The sequence below is a fragment of the Corapipo altera genome, unplaced genomic scaffold (genome assembly GCF_003945725.1).
Source record: "Corapipo altera isolate COAL_440 unplaced genomic scaffold, ASM394572v1 112, whole genome shotgun sequence".
Lineage (NCBI taxonomy): Eukaryota > Metazoa > Chordata > Aves > Passeriformes > Pipridae > Corapipo > Corapipo altera.
In genome coordinates, this window is record NW_020884899.1 from 5,684,885 (window position 1) to 5,709,974 (window position 25,090).

At 50.2% G+C, this 25,090-nt stretch overlaps 1 protein-coding gene across 4 annotated transcripts; it reads right to left on the reverse strand.

The window, feature by feature from the left end:
- Window positions 1-1,891: 1,891 nt before the first annotated feature.
- Window positions 1,892-25,090, reverse strand: MOB3C (MOB kinase activator 3C). 4 transcript variants are annotated; one of them, XM_027648911.1, is made up of 6 exons: window positions 24,988-25,090; window positions 24,316-24,374; window positions 23,700-23,843; window positions 16,865-17,364; window positions 7,603-7,805; window positions 1,892-4,492 (listed from the first exon to the last, which is right to left on the reverse strand). In XM_027648911.1, exons 4-6 carry the CDS (start codon window positions 17,280-17,282, stop codon window positions 4,463-4,465), a joined length of 651 nt encoding a protein of 216 aa, XP_027504712.1. In that variant the 5' UTR covers window positions 17,283-17,364; window positions 23,700-23,843; window positions 24,316-24,374; window positions 24,988-25,090; the 3' UTR covers window positions 1,892-4,462. The 4 variants fall into 4 exon arrangements, with proteins under 4 accessions (XP_027504712.1, XP_027504710.1, XP_027504711.1 ...); XM_027648909.1 differs by having other exon boundaries at window positions 23,700-23,850; XM_027648910.1 differs by lacking the exon at window positions 24,988-25,090 and adding an exon at window positions 24,871-24,975 and having other exon boundaries at window positions 23,700-23,850.

The window sequence follows — 25,090 nt, forward strand, 5'->3', positions numbered from 1 at the left end:
ACTGTTCTGCAAGAGAAGCCCTACAATCCAGGGTTCCTACAAAGTCCCAAAATTCCTTCAAGTTTTCACCAAAACACATGATATGTGAGAACAAGTGCCAAATACTTTACAGAAGCAGCAATCGTGGAGCTGCTGTACTCCCTTAGTATCCCACGGGCATCATCTGAACAGTGCTATCCCAGTTATCTTTGTTGCTGCTGAAAAATCTGCGGAGAAAGGTTGAGTGAGCTCAGACATTGGAAGAGACTGGAGATGCCAGGGCAGTCAAAGTGTGGCCACCAATGAGTGATTACACGGGCAGTGAGTCCTTCCCTATGGATGTCAGTAGCAGCCTCATTGGAGATGAATGGATTGTGTTCCACTGAAACCTTCAAGAAATTTTCAGGCAGGCCATGCTTTTATTTTCCCCACAGCCACCTCTACAGAAAGCAACTCTTGTGTAAAAAACCTCATTTGCTGGTGCTCTGTTTTTCCTTCATGCACACACGCAGTAGTCCCACACACACCGCTGGCATTTCAGCTCTGACTCAGGGTCTCTTTTCAGCAGCGACCTGAATGCCACACTCTTGCTTGGAGGTTTTCTTGACATTTATGAGTCATTTATCCTTCCCTGACCTGCATGAGGGAATCTGGCTGACCAGGCTGTGTTAGCACGGCCATCAGCCCCCAGAAAGTAAAAGCTGTATACATTCAAGAGAAACACTCTTGCCTCTAGTCAAAAAAGTCTTTTAAATGTTAGCCCATCTCCAAAAAATAATCAAGGAATATTGTAGTGTTATTAGTGTTATTAACCTAACCTAGTGTTATTAACTCATCTCATCCCTTTCTGATCTTGAGTGGATTCATAGTCATCTTCCAGCACGTACAGATTTTGGTCCCTTGGAAACAACAGCTTCTAATTGTCTCTTTTTTCTCTCTTCTGAAGTCTTCTCTTACATTTTACAAGCTCTTAGCAAGACAGAAGGTCTGTCTCAGACCAGATCATGTCATGGTTACTGTGAGCATTCACCCAGGACTGTCCAGCCTTAGCATGGACAAGTTTAAACCCAGGAGCCACCACTCAGACCAGCAAACCCCCACCACCACCCCATGGCCCAACCCCACTGGGCTGCCAGTGGGTCTCCTGCCAGGATAGGTCAGCCCTGAGCCCTGCCCATGCCTGGCCAAAGGCAACGTGCTTACTGGGTGAGCCCAACTCCTCCCATTTTTCCTTCACTGTGGCACTTTGTTCCACAAAGCCCTTTTTCTCCCATCCAAAGCTATTCTTAAATTCTCCCAACATCTGCAGATATTGCACAGCACAGTGTCTGTCCCATGCCAGCCTCTATCTGACCCGGTGACCAGCGCCACAGCCTTTTGTTCAGTCCCAAAGGAAATGGGTGGCTGCAGAGAAGAAAAACAAAATCCTGGCAGTAGCACATTTCCCTTTCATCAGAAGAGCCAAGGAATTTTGCATAGAGATAGATGAGTCCCAGGCACCTGGCAGCCAGCTAAACAGATGAATCATTTAATGCATCCCGGTGTTCCTGCCTGCTTTCAAATTGCTCAGGGATGTTTGTTGAAGCTCTGGGGATGTTGGAGCCTCACAGGCACACTTCAGCCTCCTGAAAGGAGAAGTTTGACTCAGATACTTCTCTCAGCGCTTTCTGCTTCATAAACATCTCTGCTGTGCTCAAGCATTAAACTCTCCAGGCTGGGAGGCACTCAGATGGATGAGGATCTGGGGAATTGCTCAATGTCTTGGAGAGAGACAGAAAGACCTCTCTGGCAGTGAATGTTCTCCCTGTCTCCCCTTTCTAAACTGCTTCCAGAAATACTAAAGATACAGTTGTCACAGCACAATCACGAGCTTTATTTCCTTGGGTAAATCAGGTTAAAAAGAAAAGGAGAGGGGAGATGAAAAAAAAAACAACAACAAAAAAAGACCTTTGAAATTCTTTTTAAATTTGTACTTGAGATGAGCCTGTAAGGTGATCTTTCAAAAATAGTGTTTTCTCTTCCACGAGGAATCTATGGGAGCTCCATGGTATGGAGGAGGTAAACACTCACAAAGCAGCAGGGCTGAAATCCTCAGGCATGGGTTAAAAGTACACTCCCCTTTCATAAGGCATAGTGCATAATTACCTGGTGGAATTCATTGCTGCAGGAGAAGTTGAGGACAAAAATCAAAGCAGGCTTCTCTGCTTTATTTATTTATGGAAATTATTTACACCAAGTTTTCTTTAACCAAGGAAGGTTAACGCTTTCTCTCTGGGTATCTGTTCACTGACAGCACTATTCCCGTGGATTTTATTTTCCATTGTCCACTTTGAATCTCCCAAGCTACAAACTGTGGCTGTTGCTCACTGTCTCACCATCTTCCACTGTTGAGAAGAGACTGACTTTGTCATCTTTGTACCTCACCTTGAAGTAGTTGTAGGCTGCTGTCAGTTCATCCCTCAGACCCCACTGCTGAGGCAGCTTCTCCATAATTCCCAACCTTACCAGCTCCCAGAGGGTGCTGTGCTTTGAGAACAGCCAGGCCTCCCTCCTCAGGAAGGCAGAACTTCTCTCTTGCCTCTGCTCCACAAGCAATTTGTACCCATGGTTCTGATTTATATGAAGAGGCAGGAACTCAGATCCCAGGACCCACACACCTTTGCCAAAAGTAGTGAGTAAAGCTCACCACCATGTATCCCTGGAAAAATACCTTTGGGTAGGATTCTAGTGAAAAGTCTGCAAGGGGAGGATGCTGACCAGCAACACTGACCTCTGCCAAGCTGCCTCCTCAGTTGTAAACTGAGGTCTCAGCATGGCATTGAGATCCATCAGTGCTGCAGCTCTCAGGGGAAAACCACTCTTCAGGTTATCCTGGGTGCTTTTTCATGATGCCTGTCTTACTACAGATGAATCAGAGGAGAATGAAATATGCCAGGCTTATGAATGTTTCTTTAATTAGTAACAAATATGTTTGGACTTTGATTATTTTACACAGAAAATATTGGAATGGTGTATCAGGTGTTTTCATGTCCATTTTGATCTGTTTTATTTCTATGTAAAAATATACCTCTGATACACAAGATTTACAAAAAAATAGATTTTCACAAAAAAGTAAGTGCTTTGAGCACTAAAAATTCACTTGTGCACTGTAATGTTGGCCTAAATATTTACATTTTCTAGCCATGTCCCCTCCCTACCCCAAAAATGGGCAAACCCCAGGTTATAAATATCATCTGTGTATTTTGGATACAAAACTTTCCCAAAAAAAGAGCAGGAAACACAAATGCAACAATTCTGTGGCTCAGACAAATTGATTTTAACTCCCCCAAAACAGTAAAAAAGAAAAATAGAAATACTTTTGTCAAAAGAGAAATGGCACAGGGAACACAACATTAGTTGTCAAGCACTGCAAGCAGAAGGGGAAGAAATTTTGACACATAATTTTCAGGGCAGTAATGGCACAGACCAGGTAGCAATGGTATGCTTTCAGAAGGTCAAAGAGGTTTAAGAATCACAGGATAATATTGGTTTGCAAGGGGGCCTCAAGAACAGAGTAGATGAGATGTCTCTTAAAGTCCTTCTCTACCTGCTGTAAGGCTGGATAATGGAAAAGCAACAATTTCAACAGTCAGCATCTGCTGATCTGGAGCCAAGCCAACATATCAGGAAATGCTGACATGTTGAAAATGTTGTTTTCTGGCAACAGTTTCTTTCCACCATTTTCTGAGACTTTCTCATGTAGACTGTGCTGATCACACCGAAAAGTGACCTAGTTCACCTCCTCAGCCATGGGGCTACCCTGCCATTAGTCCAAGAAATACTGGATGCATCCTAGAACATCATGAAGTCCCCTCTTCCAAATATGAAAAATCCCTTGAAAGGAAAAATGGTAAAGTATGAATTAGGCCAGAAGGAGAGACATTCACAGCTCATGGTTAAAAACGGTACATCAACAACTAACCACATGAAGGCAGCTGGGATGAAATGTCACCAGCTTTGCAGGGCTGGTCTCAGGTGTCATCACAAACCCACTGCATGTGGGAAAGGTAACAGGCATTACATCGTAGCCAAGGTCACACCTGCTCACAGGGCAGGAGTTGCTACTTTAATATTTGGTGATCAATGTAGCTGACAACAAAACAAGAGGAAATGTCGCTGAAAGTTTGATATTGGACATGGGATTGAGTCTTAGAAACCAGAGTGTGCAAAAGTGAACCAAACATGCCCCCTTCTCCAGTAAATCAGCGGCTTTCTGAACCAGGAACCATACAACAGAGACTGGGATCTATTAAAGGAAAAGCTTGTCCAGAGGTTCTTGGAAAACTTAGGATTTGGCCCTGGCCTGAAGAGGCTCTTCTGCAGTGTTCATAGTTCATTGATTTGGAATGCCCAGAGCAAGTCCTTGGGAGTGGGTCTCCCACCACAGGGTGTCTTGTCCCACTGGACTCGGAATGAGCCAGCCGAGTTCGCCTGCCAGAATACTTCAGTGGCAAATTCGTTCTGTCATTTCTTTCTGCATTGAAGGGGGAGAGAAAGAAAAGAAACAGTAAGTGCAAAAGACAGGTTTGAGCAGCGTGACGTGTCAGGCAGTTTGGCAGGTGTTCAAAACCAACCCAAGGAAGCAACTGTGGGAGTCTCAGGAAGCGTTTCTCTCTTTCCCATGCCAGCCCTCCTGGGAACTGCTCCGCCTCAGCAGCTCCATCCTGGCATCCTCCTTGGTCTCTGTGCCACAAGGTTATTTTGGCTGTGCTCTGGCTTTGAAAGCAGTCCAAAGAGACTGAGAAATTGAAAGGTGCTGAGACTTTGAAAGGTGCAGGCCCTGCTCAGCCGTGGAGCAGCCAGACAAGGCGATGCCGCTCAGAGCCTCTCTTTGCAGCTGCCTAGGGAGGCAGGACAGGGAGCTGCTCCCAATTCTTGCTCTGGGAGCTGACCACAGCTCACCCAGAGGACCTGTGGTTTTGGCAAGGGATCCCACAGTCACACTGCAATGCAAAAGAGTGCTAATAACAGAGGCCACAGGAAACCTCCAGCCAGACCAAGCTCTGTTTAGGCTAAGGGACTGTTTTCTTCAGCCAGAATGGCATCATGCCAGCTGCATTAGGAAGGTGTCCAGCTTTCAGCTGGTGGAAGATGTTATTTGTCCTTGCCTTAAGGAGCTCAACTAATAGTTTCTAAATCACATACATTGCTGCAGCGAGGAAAGTGTGACTCTGTCTCATCAGATTCATGGTTTGTGAATTTGCATGTGCACACAGATCCCCTCGTGCACCCCAGAGGAAGGTTTGCACACGAAAATGTACTCCCAAAATAGATCTGAAGTAGGACTGGTCTGTGGAGAAGGAAGAATGCAACTCTGAAAAAAGAAGAACAAGGAAAGTAGGATGACCCCACAGCTCTGCCTTAGTGTGTAACCAGCTGGACCCCTGCCAGTGCTGCAGCCCAGTACCATGTCCTGCCCTGGTCAGGGAGGCAAGTGCAGGCTTCTCTCTGCCCCCATGTCTACTGATTTGTTTAAGAGAGGGAATCACTGCCTTTCACTAGTTCTGACTGTAAAAAAGATCTCCTTCTCAGTTCCCAAGATTTGCTAAGAAATCATATCCCAAAGAACCTTGACAAAAGGGAAATTGAAGCAGCAAAGGGAGATTCAGCCAGAGGAAGGCTTAGAGACCGAGAACTCCTTCACCCCTGTAATTTTTCCAAGCTATTTTGGCCTAACAGTGAATTTTCTGGTTAAGGACGTGTTGCTTTTTTTTTTTTTCTTACTCCTAAATCTGCAGACTGTAGATTTCCATGTCAGTAGATTTCCTCAGTAGCATTCCACGTCAGCGATGCTCCAACCATTATACAGGACTCAGACCTGCTGTCATGCTCCAGATGTGCTCTCCCCACATGCCTGGAGGCCTTCCATAATCACATGCAGGGAACAGGCACCTCTGCAGGCAGGAGTCTCCTCTGTCATGGTTTCATGGGAACTAACTCCAGCCACACAAATGCAAGGTTAAGACAGTTGTCTGGACTCATGAGGCAGTCTGGTTGCAGGACACTCACACACACACCTACAGCAACTCAATGACTGAGGGAAGGAGGTCCTTCCTCTTCCCTGGTCCTTCCTCCCAATCCTGTGGTTGGGTCTGCTTGAGGCTTGAATGCCAGGCAATGAGATAAAGATAGACCAGAGGCAAATGTGTCTCATTTCCTTGTAGTTTAACCCTAGTTGCGGGGGAAAAAAATCTGTTCATCTTAGAGTCATCCAGACCCATCAGTCATCTCATGTTGGGTGTGAGTCACTGGCATTGAAAGCCTATTTAGCAATGTCAGCCTCTGCTTTGGCTATTAGGTGCTAATTATTTACATTAGCAAGCATCAGTCCAAGGGGATGACACAATTATGGGATGTTTATCAATGCTGAAGAACTTTGTCATGAGGAGCACTGGTGAGGAAGAGAGGACAGACTGATGCTGAGCTGCCATTTTCTGGAGCTGAGGGCCATTGTGTAATAAATGTCACAATCAAGTTCTACAAAATAATTAAAGCAGATACTGTTGTCATTCAAATCTCCCCTGATTAGATCATCATGTCTCCATCCCCTGAAATCATGATCAGAGCAGACAGGCAGCCAGTTGACTGGGACAAATGAATGCAGAGGAGTAAAGTGCTTGGCATTTAGGGGCAGGGGCATCTCCCCCACATCCAGATCCTACACAGGCAGCTCATCCTGTGATGTTTCTTAGATCTTTCTGGGATTAGACCCTCTTGGTCTTCCCTGACTCTCTGCTGCTGGATACAGCCTTTACTGCAACCCAGCCCTTATCACACCATGATAACTACAGAGTTTCCTAATAATTCTTGTCCCCACTGCAACACATCCTCTCTAGGTCACACTACACTCAACCTTGCCTGTGACACACTTGTATGTCTTACAAAACTATGTGCTTTTTCTAGTGTATGTGCCCAGGCTGCCTGGTCTCTGCTTCCCACCAGTCCTGCTGTTTTCAAGGACTGTCACTCTGCCTGGCTAATTGCTTCCCAAGGGGAGCTGCAGGGAAACTGGCAGCTTCAGTGAGGCCTCTCAAGTTTGGTCTTGATAGCTGTTGTCTGAAGCTGTGTATCCTACAGGGGCTTGCCTTCCCTGCAGCCTCATTGTAATTCACGCTGGAATCTCAGGCAGGGACCTTGGTCTGCTAAAAGGAAAACTCAAGACTGTGGAAAGGAGGCTTTGGCTCAAACCTGACCCCTGAAAGCCATGTGGACACAACTGGCTGGAAATACTTCGATGTGCAAATTGCATCAGAGCTGCCAATTCAGTATGGAGGGACACTACACTGGGGTGGCCCTGAGGGTACTGAAGAGCCATTCATAGACATCATGGCAGAAGCAAAGTTTAAGGAGGGTTTTCCAAGGGCGAAGGTTTTCCTTGGTGTTGCTGAGAAGTTCTCTCTTAGAGCACTAAGGCTGATGGTTACAGGACAGAAAACATGACTGTGTTTCTGAGGTAGGGTGGCTGAAAGAGTCCAGAGAGGGTGACTGCATGCTCAGAGTCCTGCCCCCACCAGAACCTACCAGTGCTGTGTTCAGCCCATGCCACTCTCACCCTCCAGCTCCCCATCCCTGGGGCATCCTTACCAAAGGCTCCAGCTCCCGGTGGTCAATGAGGCTGAACTCCCTGATGAAGTAGTAAAAGTGCTTGTAGCAGGTGTTGACATGAGCCTCAGCACCCATGTTGATGATGCTGTCAAAGTGGTGGATATAGACATGGACAAAGACACGGAAGAGGCGGGTGAGGATCTTGGTGCAAACTTGCTGGAACTGCTTGGGGAAGGGAACACCTGCAAAGCAGAAGCAAATTGGAAGCCATTTGACAATTTCCAAGAAAACAGTTAGCATTTAAATGTCACTGTCACATTTGACAGGCAGTCATGGATGACAAGGAAGGACTCCCTTGGCTAATGTCCAGAGTAACAGCTACAGTGGGGCAATGTTCCATCTAACTCTTCCCACATATTCCCTCATTGCCCAACAAGCAATTTCACACAGGCATGGGCTGAGGATTTGGGGAGGTGCCTTAGGAGAGAAAGTTTTATTACCAATTGGAAGAGGCCACAGATTTTCACATCTGGCTCAATTCAGAGCAATCTGGCAGAATATCTGCCCTCTCTCCCTGCCTTTCCCCTACAAGCCTGTGCAGGTTCAGGATAAGTTGGGGTTTCTTTCCTGGAGGGAAGGGCTGTTGTCGGTCTCTACTTTGTCCATGAACAAACCACCTCCCAGAAGAAAAGATACCTTCCCTGTTCCTCTGAACCAGAAGCATGTTTCACGCTCTTTTTCTTCCTCTCCACACCCTCAAATGTCACTTCTGACGCATCAACAGAATCAGGTGGGGTTTCTACCTTTTTTCCTGATCCTTATTTCAATAAAATGTCTCATTAAATCAGGAAGAAACCCACCCATCTTAATGATGTTTTGGTTGTAATTTCACTGCATCTGTATGATGCTCCCTCCTGAGATGACCTCCCAGGATGGTCAGGAATGGGACCCACCATGCATTGCTCTATACTTTTAGTTTTGTTCCACACAAGGACACACTGTGGGACATTTATATCCCTGTCAAAATGCACTGCTACCACAGTGAAAATCTCAGGGCTGTGATACCATCGGTGCCAGTAACTGTGTGGTAAATCTCTAAAGGATACGTGGCTTTGAAACCCTAAACATTCTCTTTTTTTTTTGCGAGGACGAAAATAAAACAACTGGAATTTGTTTTCCTGAAGCTTCTTCCTCTCCCCAGAGCAATTCAATGCAAATATGCAAAGAACAAAATAAAAACCTCCTTCCCACGGTTGTACCAGCCTCCTCCCTTAGCTTCTCATTAATGCAGCACATAACCTCTGAAAAACCTTTTCAAACAAACTCTGCTCAACCATGGCCAGCTCACAAATTTTGCGCTGGGAGATGCATCAGCAAATCTCCCAGCTAAAAAATTAAAAAGGGTAATTTTATCTTTGGATCTTTCTCATCAGCCTTGCAAGGCAATTAAAACACTTTTTCCCAAAGGCTCCTGGCAGTTTTGTTTCCCAGCAGCAGTGCTGTGCCCTTCTCCTCCGTAGGTGGCAAACACAGCTCTAACAGATCCCATCAGGGATTTCTGGGAGAGGTGTTCACAGCTGGCAAAGCACAACCAGGCTGTGCCCATGCCAACACCTTAGAGATGGTACTGGAGACCTGCTTCTGCCCTGCACCCTTGGCTGCAGAGCTCTCCTTTCCTGCCAGTCTGATACAGGCAGGGATCAGAGAGAGATCTCCTGGTTCCCCTGCAGCCAGGACAGACACAGTGCTTTATCAATGGCTTCATTTGAGCTTTTTGCACTGAGTGAGAATTTGCTGAGCAAATAAAAGCTGTAATCACCCAGCTAGAGACTCAGATATGCCATTAGGGTGGCCCCTGCAGACCAGCTTTGAAGAACGGGTCAAGAAACATTTTTTTTAATAAAGAAAAATTTGTTATGGCAAATAATTTCTGATGAACACACATTGCTGGGCTCTGGCTGGGGAATACACAGTGTTCTGAACAACCCAGTCCTGAGCTGAGAAGGAAATAAGATCGGAGAGTGGATAGCGGGTCAAAGGATCTCAGGCTGCCAGGGCTGATAGGGCCATGGTTCAGACACTGCTGTCATATGAGCCACCTCCAGAGCTGGCAGATGGTGACATGTAGCTTTCCATGGCTTTGGTCCTGAGGTTAGCCAGGAACCATCTTGTCTTATACATCAGTCACCAGCAAGTCTTCATGGACATACCTGCAGCTGAGAGACTTAGAGGGGAGACACCTCCAACTACATTCTGTGTTTTCCAAAAGCAGCTTTTCCATGAGGGAACTGAGATTTAGCGTAAATCATAGAATCAAACCAGTTTGGGTTGGAAGGGATCTTTAAAGGTCATCTAATTCAAATCTCATGGCTGTGAGCAACTATGGGAGCTGCTGAGCTCCTATACCTAATGAGGTATGGAAAGATACCCTCAAGTTGCCTGGACCTCCAAGGACATTTATGGGCTACCCTCCCCTGTGATTCACATGAACCAGCAGCATCAGGAGCTCCCGGGAGGTGAAGCTGGGCTGCCCTTCTTTGTGTCCATCACCAGGTGTCAGTGTGTGGCCATCCCCTCCAGACATGGCCAGGCTGCAGTGGTGGCTGCCTGTTACAAATGGACTTCTGCAGGTCATCCCTCACCCTTACCATGTCATGACACGGCCAACTACGGTCCTTTGGGACCAGGGGTCACTCAGGTCTGGCTCTGACTCTTTCTCCCTGCAACAACCCCTCTCACACACCTGCCTAGGGAGGCACAGCCCTGGGCCATCAGGTCCTGCTTCCTCTCCCCATGCTGCAGCCACATCTATGTCTCCTGTGCCAGGACCCTCGACACAGGCTATGGATGCTTGACTGGACCCTGCATCTGGCACGGGGCTCTGTGCCAGCTGATCAAAGCCTTTCCCTGCGGGAAGGAAGCAGGGTGGATATCTGATAAGCAAGTTGCCTCTGCCAGCAGCAGCCATGGCTTGGAAAGCAACCCACTGCAGCCCCAGCAGGCACTGGCCATGCTGGCAACGAGCTGGAGAAACTCCTCATCCCCTTGCCCAGAGCTGAAAGAAAAGGGCTCTCCAGTAAAGGCTGCATGTGAACAACCCGGGGAGAGCAGCAGAAGGATCCAGCACACACACAGCTTACTCGGGGTCACAGCTGCTGGCACAGCGGATGTCCAGCAGACAACACATGTGACATCCTCTCCAGCACGTGAGGGGACACAGTGAGGGCAGGCTGTGCCTGCTCCCTGCAGCCAGGCATGCACTGCAGCCAGTACATCCCAGCAAGGGGAAAGGCCTGGGACAGGGATCTCAGAACTGGCCACGCACCTATCCTGCCCTTGCAGATGTTTCACTCCAAAATGAGCAGCTCATTGTCATTCACATCACGGCACAGAGCAGGAGTAGCAGATTGGTGAGACAGAGGGATGAGGTTGGTGAGACTGACTGAGTGGCTGAGAGGTCCTGTCAGCAGAAGTATGGCAGGCCAGGGCAAAGTCAGGATAGAGCCCCAAGTTTTGACAAACCACTCTAACAGGGTGATGCTGCTTAGCTTGGCTTCACCCTCCCTAGTCCTACACACCTTCGGGGACCCAGCAGCACTATCCCAGTTCATCCAATTGATGCTGGTCTCAGCTGCCCCAGGGGAATAGCAGAACACCACAAAACCCACCACTGCTGATTTAAAAGCATTAAAGTTACCTTTACATTTAATTCACTGGTGCTCACCATCCAGTAGCCTTGGAGAAAGCAGCAGCAACCTCCCAGTCTGGCAGGTGGTGGCCACACTTTGACTCTTCTTTCATGATATTTAGTTTAGATATTAGGAAAAATTTCTTCACTGAAAGGGTTGTCAGGCATTGGAACAGACTGCCCAGGGAAGTGGTGGGATCATCACCCCTGGAAGTGTTCAAAAGGCATGTGGATATGGGATATGGTTTAGTGGTGATCAGTGGGTTAACAGCTGGACTCAACGATCCTAGAGGTCTTTTCCAACCTTAATGATTCTGTGGTTCTATGAGTGATGAGGAGGGGATCACAGGGTGCAACGTGAACTTGCTCAAATGTCAGGAAAAAGATTTTTAGACAAGGTCAGCTCTTCCACCCATGATCCCAGGCGTGTGCTACCCTGGCACTGCACACAGACCAGACAGCTGGGAACAACTCCAGTCCCAGGGCAGAAACAACCCAATCCCAGGAGAAGTGGAGCAGAGCAGCCATCCACAGCAGAGGAAAAGGGAGAACTTTACCCCTGCTCTAAGCCAGGGCAAAAGCTGTAAGTACAGCAGGTACAATTTCACTCCAAGCAGTGTGACTCAGCCCTGAAATGAATTAGCACCTTCAGTTTTTCTTGGATGTTTTGCTTGAAAATCCCAAGATATGATTTAAAGCTCCAAGACATCTGTTTTTCCCACTCCGTGCTGATTGCTTCAAAACATAAGGAAACCATGTGGGACCATGTGTAAAAGGAAATGAAAATGAGAGGTAACAAGTTGCCTGTGCTTATGGTAAGGGACTGCCAATGGCTCTTGGATCTTTCCTGCCACCTCCCATTCCTAACACTTGTGCCAATTTAATTTTTTCATGATGAGTCAGTACTGGGAAGCTATTTTGCTTCTTGGCAATTGTATTTTTTTTTTCCTCTGCAAATGCAGTAATTCAGTGAACTTCGTGATGAATTGTTATTTCTCAATTTCATTTTGGCCACTGTGGTGTTTGGTGATTCATTTTTCCTAAAAATAAGTCTTTAAAACCCCATTTAAAACTAATGGCATGATGGCAGCTGCAAGCTGCTGTGGTGTTAATTTTGGAAGAAAATAGCACAAAAAAAAAAAAGACAAATTGTTTAAAAAATAGCCAGCAGAGATAACACCAATAATTAGCTGAGTTCTGAACATTTTTCTCCTGTTGTTATGGTGAGAAAGTATCAGATAATTTCGCAGCAAGTTTTCTCTGGTTTTTTTAAAATTGTTTTGGGACCATGCTTGAATTGCAGAGCTTGAGTTTTGAAAAGCTTTCCAAGAACTGTTCCAAAATCTCCTGTGACTGATGCTCTGTAGAGCCGCAGGCAAATCTGGCAGAGATCACGGGGTGTTTCCGGCACTGGATCTGGTCCAAACTCTGCGTCTGCACTCATTTAGGAACAGAGGGGTTTCAGCAGCCACAATGGTGGTGATGTGGGACACCTGGCCTTGTGCAACCAGCAGCCTGATGCTGGGCTGACTGGTGCAGCTGCCACGGGCCCTGGAAACCCCATCCAGCCAACCCTCCTCCCCAGCACGCTGCTGCCCAGCAGCAGCTCCCTAAAACCAGGCACATCAGGGCAGAATGATTACAGGGAGGAGATGATATTTTCCAGGTGGTAATTTGTTCATGTGGCCACTCACTGAATAAATCTGCTGATATAATTTTACCAGCTGGTAAAAGTACACCTGTAGAATCATTTATTCTTCTCCCTGAAAGGTAACAATTCTTATTCTCCATTTAAATGTATTTTTCAGGACAGCTACATTGGTTGGAAGAGTGGAAACAAAGCACTAGCACACACAAACTGATGCAGATCATCTGGAAAAGCTGCTGCTGCTGTAGATTTATAGCCATCAGGTTGGCATAGCTCACCCCATGCAGGGATTTGTCTCATTTAGCTGGCTGACAAAGAGATTTCCTCTCCAGAGAAAGGATTACAGAGTGGGATGGAGCCCTGCAGGTGGATTTCCCTGGGGATGGGGAAGGCACAGTATCTCCCCAACTCGTGCTGTGGTATGCAGGGGGCTTGGCAGCGCCCCCAGACCCATTAATAATCCCCACCATAGGGATTTTCTACTGATGCCATCCGAGGGCTGCAGTCCTGCTGGTTAAGTCTGCCAGGTCACAAGCTTTCTGCTGGTGTTGGGCTCCCTTTCTACCTTTTCGGATGTCATCTGTCCCTCTGGCCTCACTGCAGAGCTGGCACAAGCTCTGAGTCACACAGCTTGGCTAAACCAAAGGTGTTTTTCGCTTGGGTCACTCTGCTCCCCTCGCACCTCTGACACTGTGCTGAAGAAGCAGATGCTTTAGTGGTGCCCAGCTCTGCTCTGGTCACTGGAGCTGTGACCAAGGTCTCCCCTGTGATGCCAAAGGACCCTGTGAGCCCACAAGCCAGTGAACCATCTCTGCTCCTTTCCAGCTGAGCCTCTCACCCTGGGGTGAAGGATTTCCCCCCCTCTGACCCATGAAATACTGTAACTGTCAGGACAGCTGGGAGCAGGCCCTGCTGAATCATGTGCTGCTTCCGGCTTTGTAGGTCTTGGATGCAGAAGGATGCTGAGGTTAGCCTCAGGTAACATTAGCAAGTTTGGGGAACACTTTTGTTTCTAAAATAAACAAACTTAGTAAAAAGAAAAGTCTGTTTTGTCTGCGGTCAGGTGGCCCTAGCCAGGGAAATCTTTGTGCTGGGACAGCTTTATTGCACATGGCAAAGAGGGGCCAGCAGGGAAAGCTGAGATGCTTTCTCAGCTCAGGAAACACCTGCTCAGATGGTGGTCAGCTGTGCCCATGCACCTCTCCAGCACAAGCAGGACTGAAACAAACCTTCATGCTAAATCCCATCTCTCCTGCTAATTTCTCACAACTCCAAAGCATAACATTTATAATTTCTCCACATCAAATTCCATTCCCCTCCTTAAACCAACTCACGTCTCCTCTGTGTCCTCTCACTGCCTTCCCTTGTCCCGGATCTTTTCCCTCGTTTCTGGCTCTTTAGGAGAAAGGCTGAGCATCAACATTTGGTCACTCTGGCCACTGCCCCTGAGTCCCACACCCTGCCCAGCCTCCTCCATCATCCCAAGTGACAATGAGGAGCAGCCCCTCAGGAGCAGGCGGATGTGACATTTCCCTTCGGCCAAACACCTCCATCTTCTGAAATGCCAGAGCTGCCAAGCAATTACCCAGTACACAAGGCAGGCCAGTGAAAGGCAGGTAACTGGGGACACACTGATGACAAAGTACCACCGGCTCCCTCCTCCCCCTGCCCCCTCCCACAGTGCTTTAGAGTGCAACCTCAGCCTGAGTTCTCTCTTGCATGTGTGAGGCCAGAACCACAAGGACGTGCCAGCAAGAGGACTGAGGTCACTCAGGGGACACAAGGGTCCCCACAACTAAGGGGCTTGGAAGAGGGACCCCAGAAACAACGTTAGAAGAGAAAAAAATGGATTTGCCCCATGATCACCTGCAGCTAGCCTGGATCTGATCCAGAACTGTCCCCACACTGAAATGAAATAAGAAGTGGAAACCAGAGGCACCAGCCATCCCACCCCACATTAGGATGTGTTACACCCTGGAGGGAGAAGTGCCAGAAATAGGGTGCAAACCAGCAGGGCCATGACTGCATTGGGCTTTTGCACCTCAGAGGGAGACACGGGAGAGCAAAGGGTGCTGCAATGTCCCTCCTGTGGCTGCCTGCTTTCTGCAGTGTTAAGACTCCATGTAAACCCTCATTCCCCAGAGCAGCTTTCAAACAGCATCTCATCCCAAATCCCACTAGAAAGGCATGAAACTGAACCGGGTCACTCTCCTTTCTGGCTGAAGGGAAAACAGAGTAAATCCATATCTGTGCCTCTGCTTTTAATGGTGTGCAGATCTTTTCCTTGGGGACAAACTGGGAAGGGGAAGACCAAGCCTGCTCCTTGTGGCTGCTGTCTCACCCCTTGGCAGCAGCAAGCCAGAATTAAAGGGGACTTTTGTTGTCCCCAGCAGAGCTGGGGCTGCTGGCTCAGAGCATCCTGCACCGACATTGTCAGCCAGCAACACTTCCAGCCTCCTCTGGAATGTGTGGACACCACGGAGCCCGCGAGGGAGAGATGGCTCCATGGCACAGTGAATGTCCCTGGTGAATCCTACGGGCTGATTCCACCACGCACCCCAAAGTCATCCTATCTGCCTGTCCTCCAGCACAAGGATCCTGCGCTACCCTGACAGCCCCAGACCACCAGCAAGGGCAAGAAGGCAGCGAGTGCCTGCAGGTTTTGGCTTCAGGGAGAGAGAAGGAAACCCCCAGGAAGAGAGTTGTCCCACCCTAACCCCTCTGGCAAAGCCAGAGCAGCCAGGTCAGATCAGGGGCCTGGGGGGGTGATCCCATCCCAGGGCCAAAATAGTTTGGCACAACCAGGCTGCAAGCATTGCCTCCTCTCTTGCTTGCAGAGACCCACAACCCCTCTCAGCCCCCAAGGGCCAGAGACTCCCCTGAAAAAGACACACAATTATATGTACAGCACAGCCAAATGGGGCTACAACAGTGAGTAATGCCAGTAATCCCACGCAGACCATTTTCTTCAACGTTTCCCAGCATATTAATGAAAATCCTGGTCCTAAACTGCACTGATTTCACACAGCTCTGTCAGCTGTGCTGCTTGGCAAAACAAAAAAGGTCAAGCAGACTTGCAAAGCCTTGCCTCTCCCCCCCGAGCACCTTAAATACTTCTTTACATTGAAGTAGCTTCACGTTCCACCTGTAAAACAACCAGTCCAAGGCATGACCTGAGGCTCTGGAAGCCCCACCAGCCAAGGCATCGCCTCCAACTCTCAAACTCATCTCCCCAAATGACAAAAAAACAGTTAGGTAGCAGCTAATATCGGCCTTGGCAGGTGCTGAGCATTGCAGATCAGCAGCAGGGGGTTTAGTTTGTAAGCTGTGTTGCCTTTGGCAGCTGCTGCAAGCTCCCAAGGCCAAATTTTTTGAAGGGGTATATTGTACACCCTGGGCCTCGGCAGTGGAAAGGCCAGATTGTCCTGGGGACAGGCATATGAGGCTCAAGTGATGCCTCAGCCACACAGCAAGATGTGAGGTATAATCAGGGCTGAGATGGAAAGGGTTGAGGAGTGAAGCAGCAAGGTCAGACAAAGGCTAGACCTTGGGACCATGAACCCACGTGGGAAATAAGAAAGAAATTGATTTGGTTAGTTGAGAGAAGAGCAGGGACATGATGACCACCTCTACCCAGCCCTGCAGCTCAGCTCCTTGAGGACAGGCAAGGAAGCTGATGACCGACCAGCCTTCATTCCTCACAAGCACAGAATACTTGGAAAAGGGCAAGCATAGAAAAGGAGAACATTGTGTTCCACATCCCCTAGCATCAGGATGAGAAACCTTGAGCTCAGTTTGTGGCAAAATGGCGTGGGACAGACACTGAGTAACACCTGGAACAGGAAAGGCCACAACACTTGGGGTCACAAAGTCCAGCAAGACCAACCCTGAGGTGCACCAGCGGCTTGGGAACCCACACCAGTTAAAACCCCCACCTTCCTGGTAAAGAACCAGAGCACACTCACCTATCCTGGTGGGGAAGATGTCCTCGTTGTTGATGAGCATCTCGATCCAGTCCATCAGCATACACATGTACTGCGGAGCCGACAGCTTGGTCGGCTTCTTGTATTTGCTATCGTCCTGCCACCTGTACTCGTACTTGAGCCCCCCAGACATGATGGGGCAGCTCCTCTCCGTGCAGTACTCCGACATGGTGCCGTAGATGAGGTTGATGCGGTTGAAGAAGTCCACCACGTGCACAGCGATCCAGTCATTGATGCTCTCGCCGGGAGGCAGCTGCACCACCGCTTTCAGGTCCAGCCCGGACTTGAGGGAGGCCTGGGCTTTCTTGTACAGCTCGAAGCGTTGGGTGCCGGGCTCGAACTTCTTTCGGGGACGAAACGTTTTGTCTTTGTTGAAGACTTGCTTGAGACACAAAGCCATGGTGGGCAGGGCCGGCCAGGGCGAGGGCAGAGGCTCAGTGCAACATGAAGCCCAAGGCTGGGGTCTTCACGGGTGGAGGTTTCTGGAAGGAGAAAGAGGCACATTTGGGTCACATATGAAGCCAGCAGCATGTGTGGGCGCAGTCACAGGGATGAGTTCACACCAGCTGGCCTTGCTGCTCTGGCAGCTCATGGGAACAGAGATTTGAGGTGAGCTTCTGGCACCTCCACACCCACCAGGGTGACCTGGAGCAGCTGCTGTCACCTCACAGAGCAGCTCCCAGAACTGGAAAGTGTGAGCACTGCCCCATGTGCCCTGTGCACGGAGTGATGGCAGACAGAGCCCTTCCTCCCTCCTGAGCACCCCAGGAGCTCACCAGGCTTCAGCCAGCCTCTCACCTCCTGGCTTTTACCAATACCTGCTGCAACAAAGCAAGAGCCACAACATCAGCAGAGTTCACCAGCTCAGGTTGTTCGAACCTGGTGGCCCTTTCCTCTTTCTGGCAAAGGGGAAGCATCTCTTTCCCAGGGATTTCTCAGTACTAATAACCCCTGACCCTGCCGCAGTGGCTGGCGAGCGAGGCCCCGGGGACCGCGCTGCGACCGCAGCTGTCTGCTGGTTCACACAGCCCCAGTGCCGAGATGAATGGGAAAAGGGGGGGATTACTTTTGTTGTTCTGCCCCGTGTGTTTGTCCTGAAGAACAAAACCCACATCCGAAGAAGGGAAGCGCAGCCCGGCGCAGCAGAACAACGTGCCAGGATGCGGCCGCCCCTCCAGGCGTGCACACAATGCACAGAGCCAGCCCTCGGAGTGACGGAGCATCAGCTCCGGGTGACTCGGTCTGGAAGTCAGGGCTCGGCAGAGTGCTGAGCTCACCTCTTCCTGCCCGAGATTAGCAGCACAGACGAGGGCTGCGGTATTTTCCTTTTCCTCCCTGAAGCTCCAGTGGAAATCCCGTGCATTTGGTTACCTGCGCTCATCGCCAGCGGTGGTAATGTGAGAACAAGTTCCCCCTGTGCTAAATGCTTTGCTGAGGCTTAGGGAAGAGAAAGTCCTCCAACAGCCTCCCCCTGATGGGAGGAGATGGAGAAGCAGTTAAGAAAAAGGAAGGAAAAGGTGCATGGAAAAGGGAAGTGTCTGACCCAAAGTCACAAGCAGGAGGGAATGGTGCAGACCTTGGATGCACGTTCATCTTTAAAATGACGACTTTAGCCAAAAGCTTGCTATATAAACTTTGTTTCCTAAACTCAGTTCTGAGCCCCAGGGAGATCCTATTTTGCCCAGCAGAGAGCAGTTAAACATCTGACAAGTGAAACCCTCTGCTCCCCTTACCGCTCACCCCTGGGGTCATCACTCAGATCCAGCAGGACCCAGTGATCATCCCAAATGTCAGCAGAATCTGCCTGGCAGGGATTTCTACACCATAGCCAGCATGTGGCAGCAAGGGGAAAACCCTGGCTGGGTGCAAGCCCTGGCGTAGGTGGGAACCCCAGCACAAGTGCCATTCTAACTAACACTAACTACAGCCTTTCCCACACGCTGGAGCTGGAGCTTTGCCACTGTTGCACAGCTCACAGCACAGTGGCATCCAACCCCACCATCAAACCCTATGCTGTACCCAGGTACAACTAGACCTGAAAATGTAAGTTTTAGGTACTTTCTGCCCCACAGAGGGGGTCACAGCCATCACACAATGTTATACAGTACGACTTTAATACCAGGGTATCTGCAGACCTTCCCTATCTCATGTGGCTGGGTGGGATTTTTTTAGCTCCATCCCTGTTGTCCTCATTTGTTGCCCAAGGGCAATGACTGGGGGATGTTTCTTGGATGCTTTTTCTTCCCTTGCTCCAAGCAACTGGCTCCAACCATGTCAAAGAGCTTGTTCCCCACTTCAAAAAAAGAAGCATGATCTCTCCAAAATGCCAAGCGATGGAGGGAGCTGGCATCCTGTCATGGCTCCTCCCTGTCCCAAGGGAAGGGATCTGTGGTACTGCAGCCCTGACGGATCCCAATGGAGGCCAGGGGACTCCGGGCACAGTGAGATTGTAAAGAAAAGCCCTTCTCCAGGGCTTCCTGGATTCCACATATTCAAGGCATATCCTGTTGATAACACCTCTAAAAAAAGCCCTCTGGGGAGTTTGCTAATGCATAACAGTTTCTAAAATATGCATGTATACATACATACATATATATTTATATATAACTACTGCAATGGGGATCCTAATCCAGTAACGCAGGAAGTGCCAGGATACCCTTGGGATGAGGCACCCAGCAGGCTCCATATGGAAGTAGGCATGATGAGGCTGAGCAGTGCCTGGCCCTGCAGCCAGGTTTCCCTGGAATTTCAGCAAGGCAGGCAGTGCCAAAAGACATTTCTCCATGTCACCATTTCTGCTGGCCTCAGCTCCATTCGCTCTGCTCCAGGAGCTACTGCTGTTTGCAGGCTCTTCCCTGCAGAGACTGAATTGTTCCAGGGTGGTGAGCAGCCACCCCAGCAGGTGATACCCCAATAAATGTGTCACTCCCAGGGGCCAACAGCAGTGAAATCAGTTCTCCTTTAGTGTCTCACACTGCCATACCTCTGCAAATATTGAGCCACTAACTGGGAAATAAACACCTCATCTCCTGAAGCCAGACCTGTAACTCATCCACAACTGCATTCCTGCATCATCCACAGCTGGATCTCTGTGTTATCCTGCATGTTGCTCTCATTCATCAGACAGGCAGGAATGTGCTTCGTGATTCGGCACCATCTGAATAAAACACCAGCTAAAAAAAAGAGAACGACAAATCTGCTAAATATCTGCCAGCTGTTTTCCTACCATGCATCTGTTGGAGATTCCTGGGAATGGAAAAGAAAAGCCTGTTGCTGGCCAAGTACTCAGAGACCTGTCCCTGAGCCCATGGGATGCCAGCACAGCACTACAACTTCTCTGCTCTACAGGCAGCAGTTTTGCTTTCAGGATCCTTGTCAGCACCACCACTAAATGACCAAGTCATTAAAAGACCTTGTCAGTCTTTGATGGAGAAAAATGTTCCCCAGAAATTATATTTAACACAAAGCCAAAAATACATTCTGGGATTTATGACCCGAAGAAGCAAAAAGAGGCACTGAGCCAAAGGACAGATTTGTTCACTGCTTAGAGAGATCGATGTGCAGGGAAGGATGGGAGCAACAGTGGACACGACCAGGACATGAAATCCCAGCTATGGGAAAAGGGCCTCAGCAGTGAATGCAAGACCAGATTTTCCCAGTGTACACCTTTATGCATCTGACCTGGCTGGTGCTCTTCCATCTTCCATCACCCCCCAAGTAGTTGGGGCAGATCCATTTAAAGAGATGGAAAGTGGGAGATCTTCCAAGGTTTAGCTGCATGTGGAGTTCTGCTGAGCCTGATGTTCAGAGCTGTCGTGTTTCTGGAAATCAGGCTGACGTCCACTGGGGCTTGGGGTGGGACAGGAGACCCATCCAAGTCCAAATCGCTGCTTGTACTGCCTAATTTGGGAATTCTGAAGGATGAGCTGCCATTCAACAAGCTTAGACAGCAGCTTCCTATGACATGACCGTACAGATCCCGCCGCCAGCCCTGGCAGGGCCTGGGACAGTGCCAGAGCAGCAGCCTGCAGGTCTCTGCCTTCAGTTCCCACATGCAAAATCAAAGCTTTTCCTAGAGGAGCCTTGGCAAAGGCTGCAACCCCCCCTTCCCCACGCCGCAGTTCCCATCATGAGGTGGTACTGGCACCCCAGGGGCTCACACATCCCTTTCTGAAGCATTTGCAGACCCTCAAATCAAATTTCATCCCACTCCTGGGAGCAGACAAGGAGCAAAGCAGGTGGCTGTGGAGCTGGAGACCTTCCCTGCCGTCACCTTTCATCCCCACAAAGGACAGCTGGAAGAGGATGAGAAAAGCTGCTGGGTAGAAAGAGACAGACAGTTCCCATGGGACATCCACACCACAGAGTACGTGGTGCTCACCCCCATCCACGCTCCCAAAATAGCCTTGGCTTTGCAGAGGGCTGGCTACAAACCCAGCTGAGTGGCCACAAAATCCATCCCACCCCTAGCCATGAAAGCTGCTGGCTTCAGTCCAGCCCCTGGTTTCACCACCAGCAGCAGAAGCAAAACTCAGTGGGGTTTAGCAAGAATGAGCACAGGATGAAGCTCTGCAAGGACACGGCAGGGCCGCTGCTGGGGAGGTAGCAGGCAGAGACACGTGAAAAACTGATTTCCTAGAGTGCTGGCAAGTCTAGAGATGAAAGAAAACGAACTGGATGGGAGCGATGTAAGTTCAGGGTCAGACTAAGCTGCTAGTTTCAGATTTGAGCGTTGTTTTCATTTTTTTTGTTTAAGCTCACTCTTTCTTTCCTTCTTTCTTTCTCTCCTTCTTTCCCTTCTTACATGGCAAGGCAAAGGCTTTGCTGTAAATTAAAAACAACTCTGAGAGGTCTGTTTAGAAACTGGCAAAACAAAAGGGGAGAGCAGGCAGAGCAGCGGGAAGGGAGCTTCCTTCCCCCAGTCCTGCGGGCGTGAGGCAAGGTCACCAAAGAAAACCTCCGCTTTTGACCTCAAATAAGCTTTAGTCAGAAACCCAGCAGGAAGGATCAGTCAGACACACTGCCAGACTCCAGGATGGTGGTCACGGTGACGGTCCCACACTCCCTGCCTCTGTTTCCCCAATTTTAAAACTGATCTCCCTCCCCAGGCTCCCTTTGTATAAAGGGCTGCCAAAACAAAGGCTTGGGGGGGGGGGGAGGGGGAAGTGCTTTGCAAGCGCCTCTGAGCAGCACTGATGATCGTGAAGGATAAGGAGAGAAGGAAGCTCCACACCAGCACCTCCCAGGGCTCCAGTGCCCAGCGCATCCTCCCTGGGTCCATCCCGAGACAGTTACACACTTGCACAAGCATCTGCCTGGAAGCCACAGGCAGCCGTGTTAGCAGCACATTCCAACCCTCCTGTGACAGCTGGGGAACACAACAAGGGGTCCAGCACTGCGAGCAATCACAGGGAGACTCTGGCTCCCACTGCTTTGGGAAGAGGCTGAGCAGGGAGAGTGCAGATCCATCCAGCTCCAGGCACCAGAGAGCAAAGTGTAGGTTAAATACCACCAGCTCTGCACATCCCCCTTGGGCTTCCCTGGGAGGATCTGGTGTTTGGGGCTCCCAGATGTCTGCTGCTTCTCTGCTTTAGGGGATTCCCTTCTCCCCACCACAGCAGCATAAAAGTCCCATCCAGCCCCATCCCAGGGGGAGGAACAGGACAGCATCAGCTCAGCCATCATGTGCCAGAGTCCAGAGCCAGCCAGCCTCCAGATGGACAGATGGACAGTCTGCCCAGAAACCAGCTGGTCCTGAGACACATCAGCTTTTCACTGCTCTGGGAAACATCAGTGCCTGGCTGCAGACTCAGCAGCCCTGTCTCCGGGCTTCCCTTCCAACCCTGTCTCCGGGCTTTCCCTCAAGCCCCAGACAAGTCCAGCCTGTCCCAGGTCTTCAGCCTGTCCTAGAGCATCTTTGCAACCAGGGCTGCTTCTTGGTGGATTCATGCCCCAAAGACCAAGACTGCTTTCCCTGAGCAACTCTGGAACTGCAGCCACCCAGGCAGGGGCTGTGGGTGCATAGTTCTTCCAGGAAAGGGAGTGTATCCCCTCTTTTCCAGCCTTTCCAGCCTTTTAATTGTCTAAGGAAGGTGGGCTGCAGAAGGAGATGCTGAGGAGCACAGTCCTGGGGTGCTGGCCCTGCTCCCTCTATGCTTCCTGCTGGAGCCAAGCCCCAGCTGGGCTGTCCGTGAGAAATGGGGTTATTGGCTGCCGATCCCAAATATAACCCAAACGATGGAAAATTCCAGGAAACGAGCCAAGACAAGATGCCGGGATGGGGATTAAGGCCTAGCACGCAGGCTGGGGGAACTTGAGAGAAGCCTTGGGCTCTCAGCAGCATCTCCCTGCTACCAAACCCTTCTTCTGCAAACTCTCCTGGTGCTGCCAAGAGAGAATCCTCGAGCACCCACCTCCAGAGCAGCAGGACTCAGCCCCCTGCACCCCCCTGGGCACAGCTGCCAGCAGGAAGCCCTGCTGGTGCTTCCCCCAAATCACATGGTGCTCGGAAATCCCCAGCTCAGTGCAAAACAGACCCAGATGGCTTCCAGGAACGGGACTGCACACTCCCTGGCTTGCCCCCCAGCTTTCCCCGCTGTCCCCCTGCTCTGCCCCCTTGCCCTGCCTCCCTGCCACACCACCGGCAAAGCAGCAGCTCCCTGAGGACCACAGCCCAAAGGCACTAAGAAGTTTTTCCTGAGTCACACAAGACAGCTCCAAGCAGAAAAGCAAAGCACCATCTCTCCAGGTTAGAGGCAGCATGTCCAGTTCATTTCAGGCATGATACCCAGTGGGGTTGGGGTTTTTTTGGGGGTACCTCATTCCTGGGGGCTGAGATCTTGCTGCCACTACCAGTGGTTTGCTGGGAGCCCTTTAAGAGATGTCCGACAGCTCTGGTTCAGTCCCAGGGGTGATTACTCCGTTGTCAGAGTCGTAATTCCAAACACCGGGAGTTCCAGGCCTTCGAGCTCAGGGGAAGAAGACGAAAAGAGATAATCCAGCTGCTGAAAACCCATCTCCACTGCTTGCTCTCCGCCAGTTCCCCCGCCCACAACTTTCCGCCTTCCCTCCGACACCGGCAAAGTTCCTGCCGGGACTGTCCCACTCGGGAATCGGGTGTCTGCCCACACCGCGTGTTGCTTTCCCTTGCCCGTCCCCCTTCCCCTGCGGGACCCCCTTTCCCTGCACACCGCCAGCCATTGGCACGAATCCCTGCCCGAAACAGGCTGCCTTGTATTTACTCGCTGCTGAGCTGGGACACAACAGAGGAAGGGGAAAAGACTCCTTCCTGCAGGCGTCTATGCTCTAGCTGGTAGAAGGATCGCTCCTTCCCCGGCTAACGCCAACCCAGGTCTTGTCCATCCCGTGCTTAAGAGCACCTCAGGAGCATCCTCAGGGGTGTAGTGCTGTCTTTTCCCAGCCCCAGGACTCACTTCATCGCCGGCACTCCTGTTTCCAGTCTCAAATCCCTCCGCTGCACTTTCTGCTCATACTCGGGGAAAAAAAAAATAAAATTAAAAAGACAAAAGTCCAAGCCAGGTTCTACTTTCGGGGCTGCCGGCGGTTCGGGGATCGCCGCAGCAGGGAGAGCCGCCGCGCTCCGGCGCTCACTGGGGTTTCGTTAGAGAAACGCGGGGACCGAGGGTTTTTCTCCGGTCAGTGATGTCACATCCTGACCCTGCCGGCAGCTCCAGCTGTCTGTGGATAACCCGCTTGGAAGCCGGCCTGCCGGCCCCCCAGCCGCCGCGGTGGGCTCGCACGCTCACCGAGCGTGGGTGGGCACTCAGACCCACACCCCCGCACCATTCCTGGATGCTGAGATCCCGTCTGGCGTGCCGACCCACGCCGCTGGCTGGCCCCCAGCTTTCCCGGGGGGGCATTGGGGGGGGGGAAAGGAAAAAAAACCCTTTGGGGCCCCCCCCCCCCCCCCCCCCCGCCCCAATCTTTCCAATCCGTCTCCCTTCATCCTTCCCCATCTACACACACACAAAAACCAGCCAGAGGTTTCCACACCAGGTCAATCTGGACACGGTCCTAAATAGAAAAGCCGGAGATAGGGGAAAGAAAAAAAAACCAGAAAAACTTTCTCCACACACAGCACTTACTTTCTGTCTCTCTCGGAGGTGAGCTGAGTTCTAAAGCGCGTCGCGGTATTTAAATCCTGCTCAGCAAAGGCAAGCCTGCGCCAGCACGCTCGGCGCCGAGAGG

Excerpts from the sequence above, each read along its gene's own strand:
- MOB3C (XM_027648911.1), bottom strand. The coding sequence starts at position 17,282 with ATGGCTTTGTGTCTCAAGCAAGTCTTCAACAAAGACAAAACGTTTCGT. Across the intron at positions 7,806-16,864 it reads CATCTTCCCCACCAGGATAG|GTGTTCCCTTCCCCAAGCAG; the intron begins GTGAGTGTGCTC and ends TCTGCTTTGCAG. Across the intron at positions 4,493-7,602 it reads ACCGGGAGCTGGAGCCTTTG|AAAGAAATGACAGAACGAAT; the intron begins GTAAGGATGCCC and ends CCTTCAATGCAG.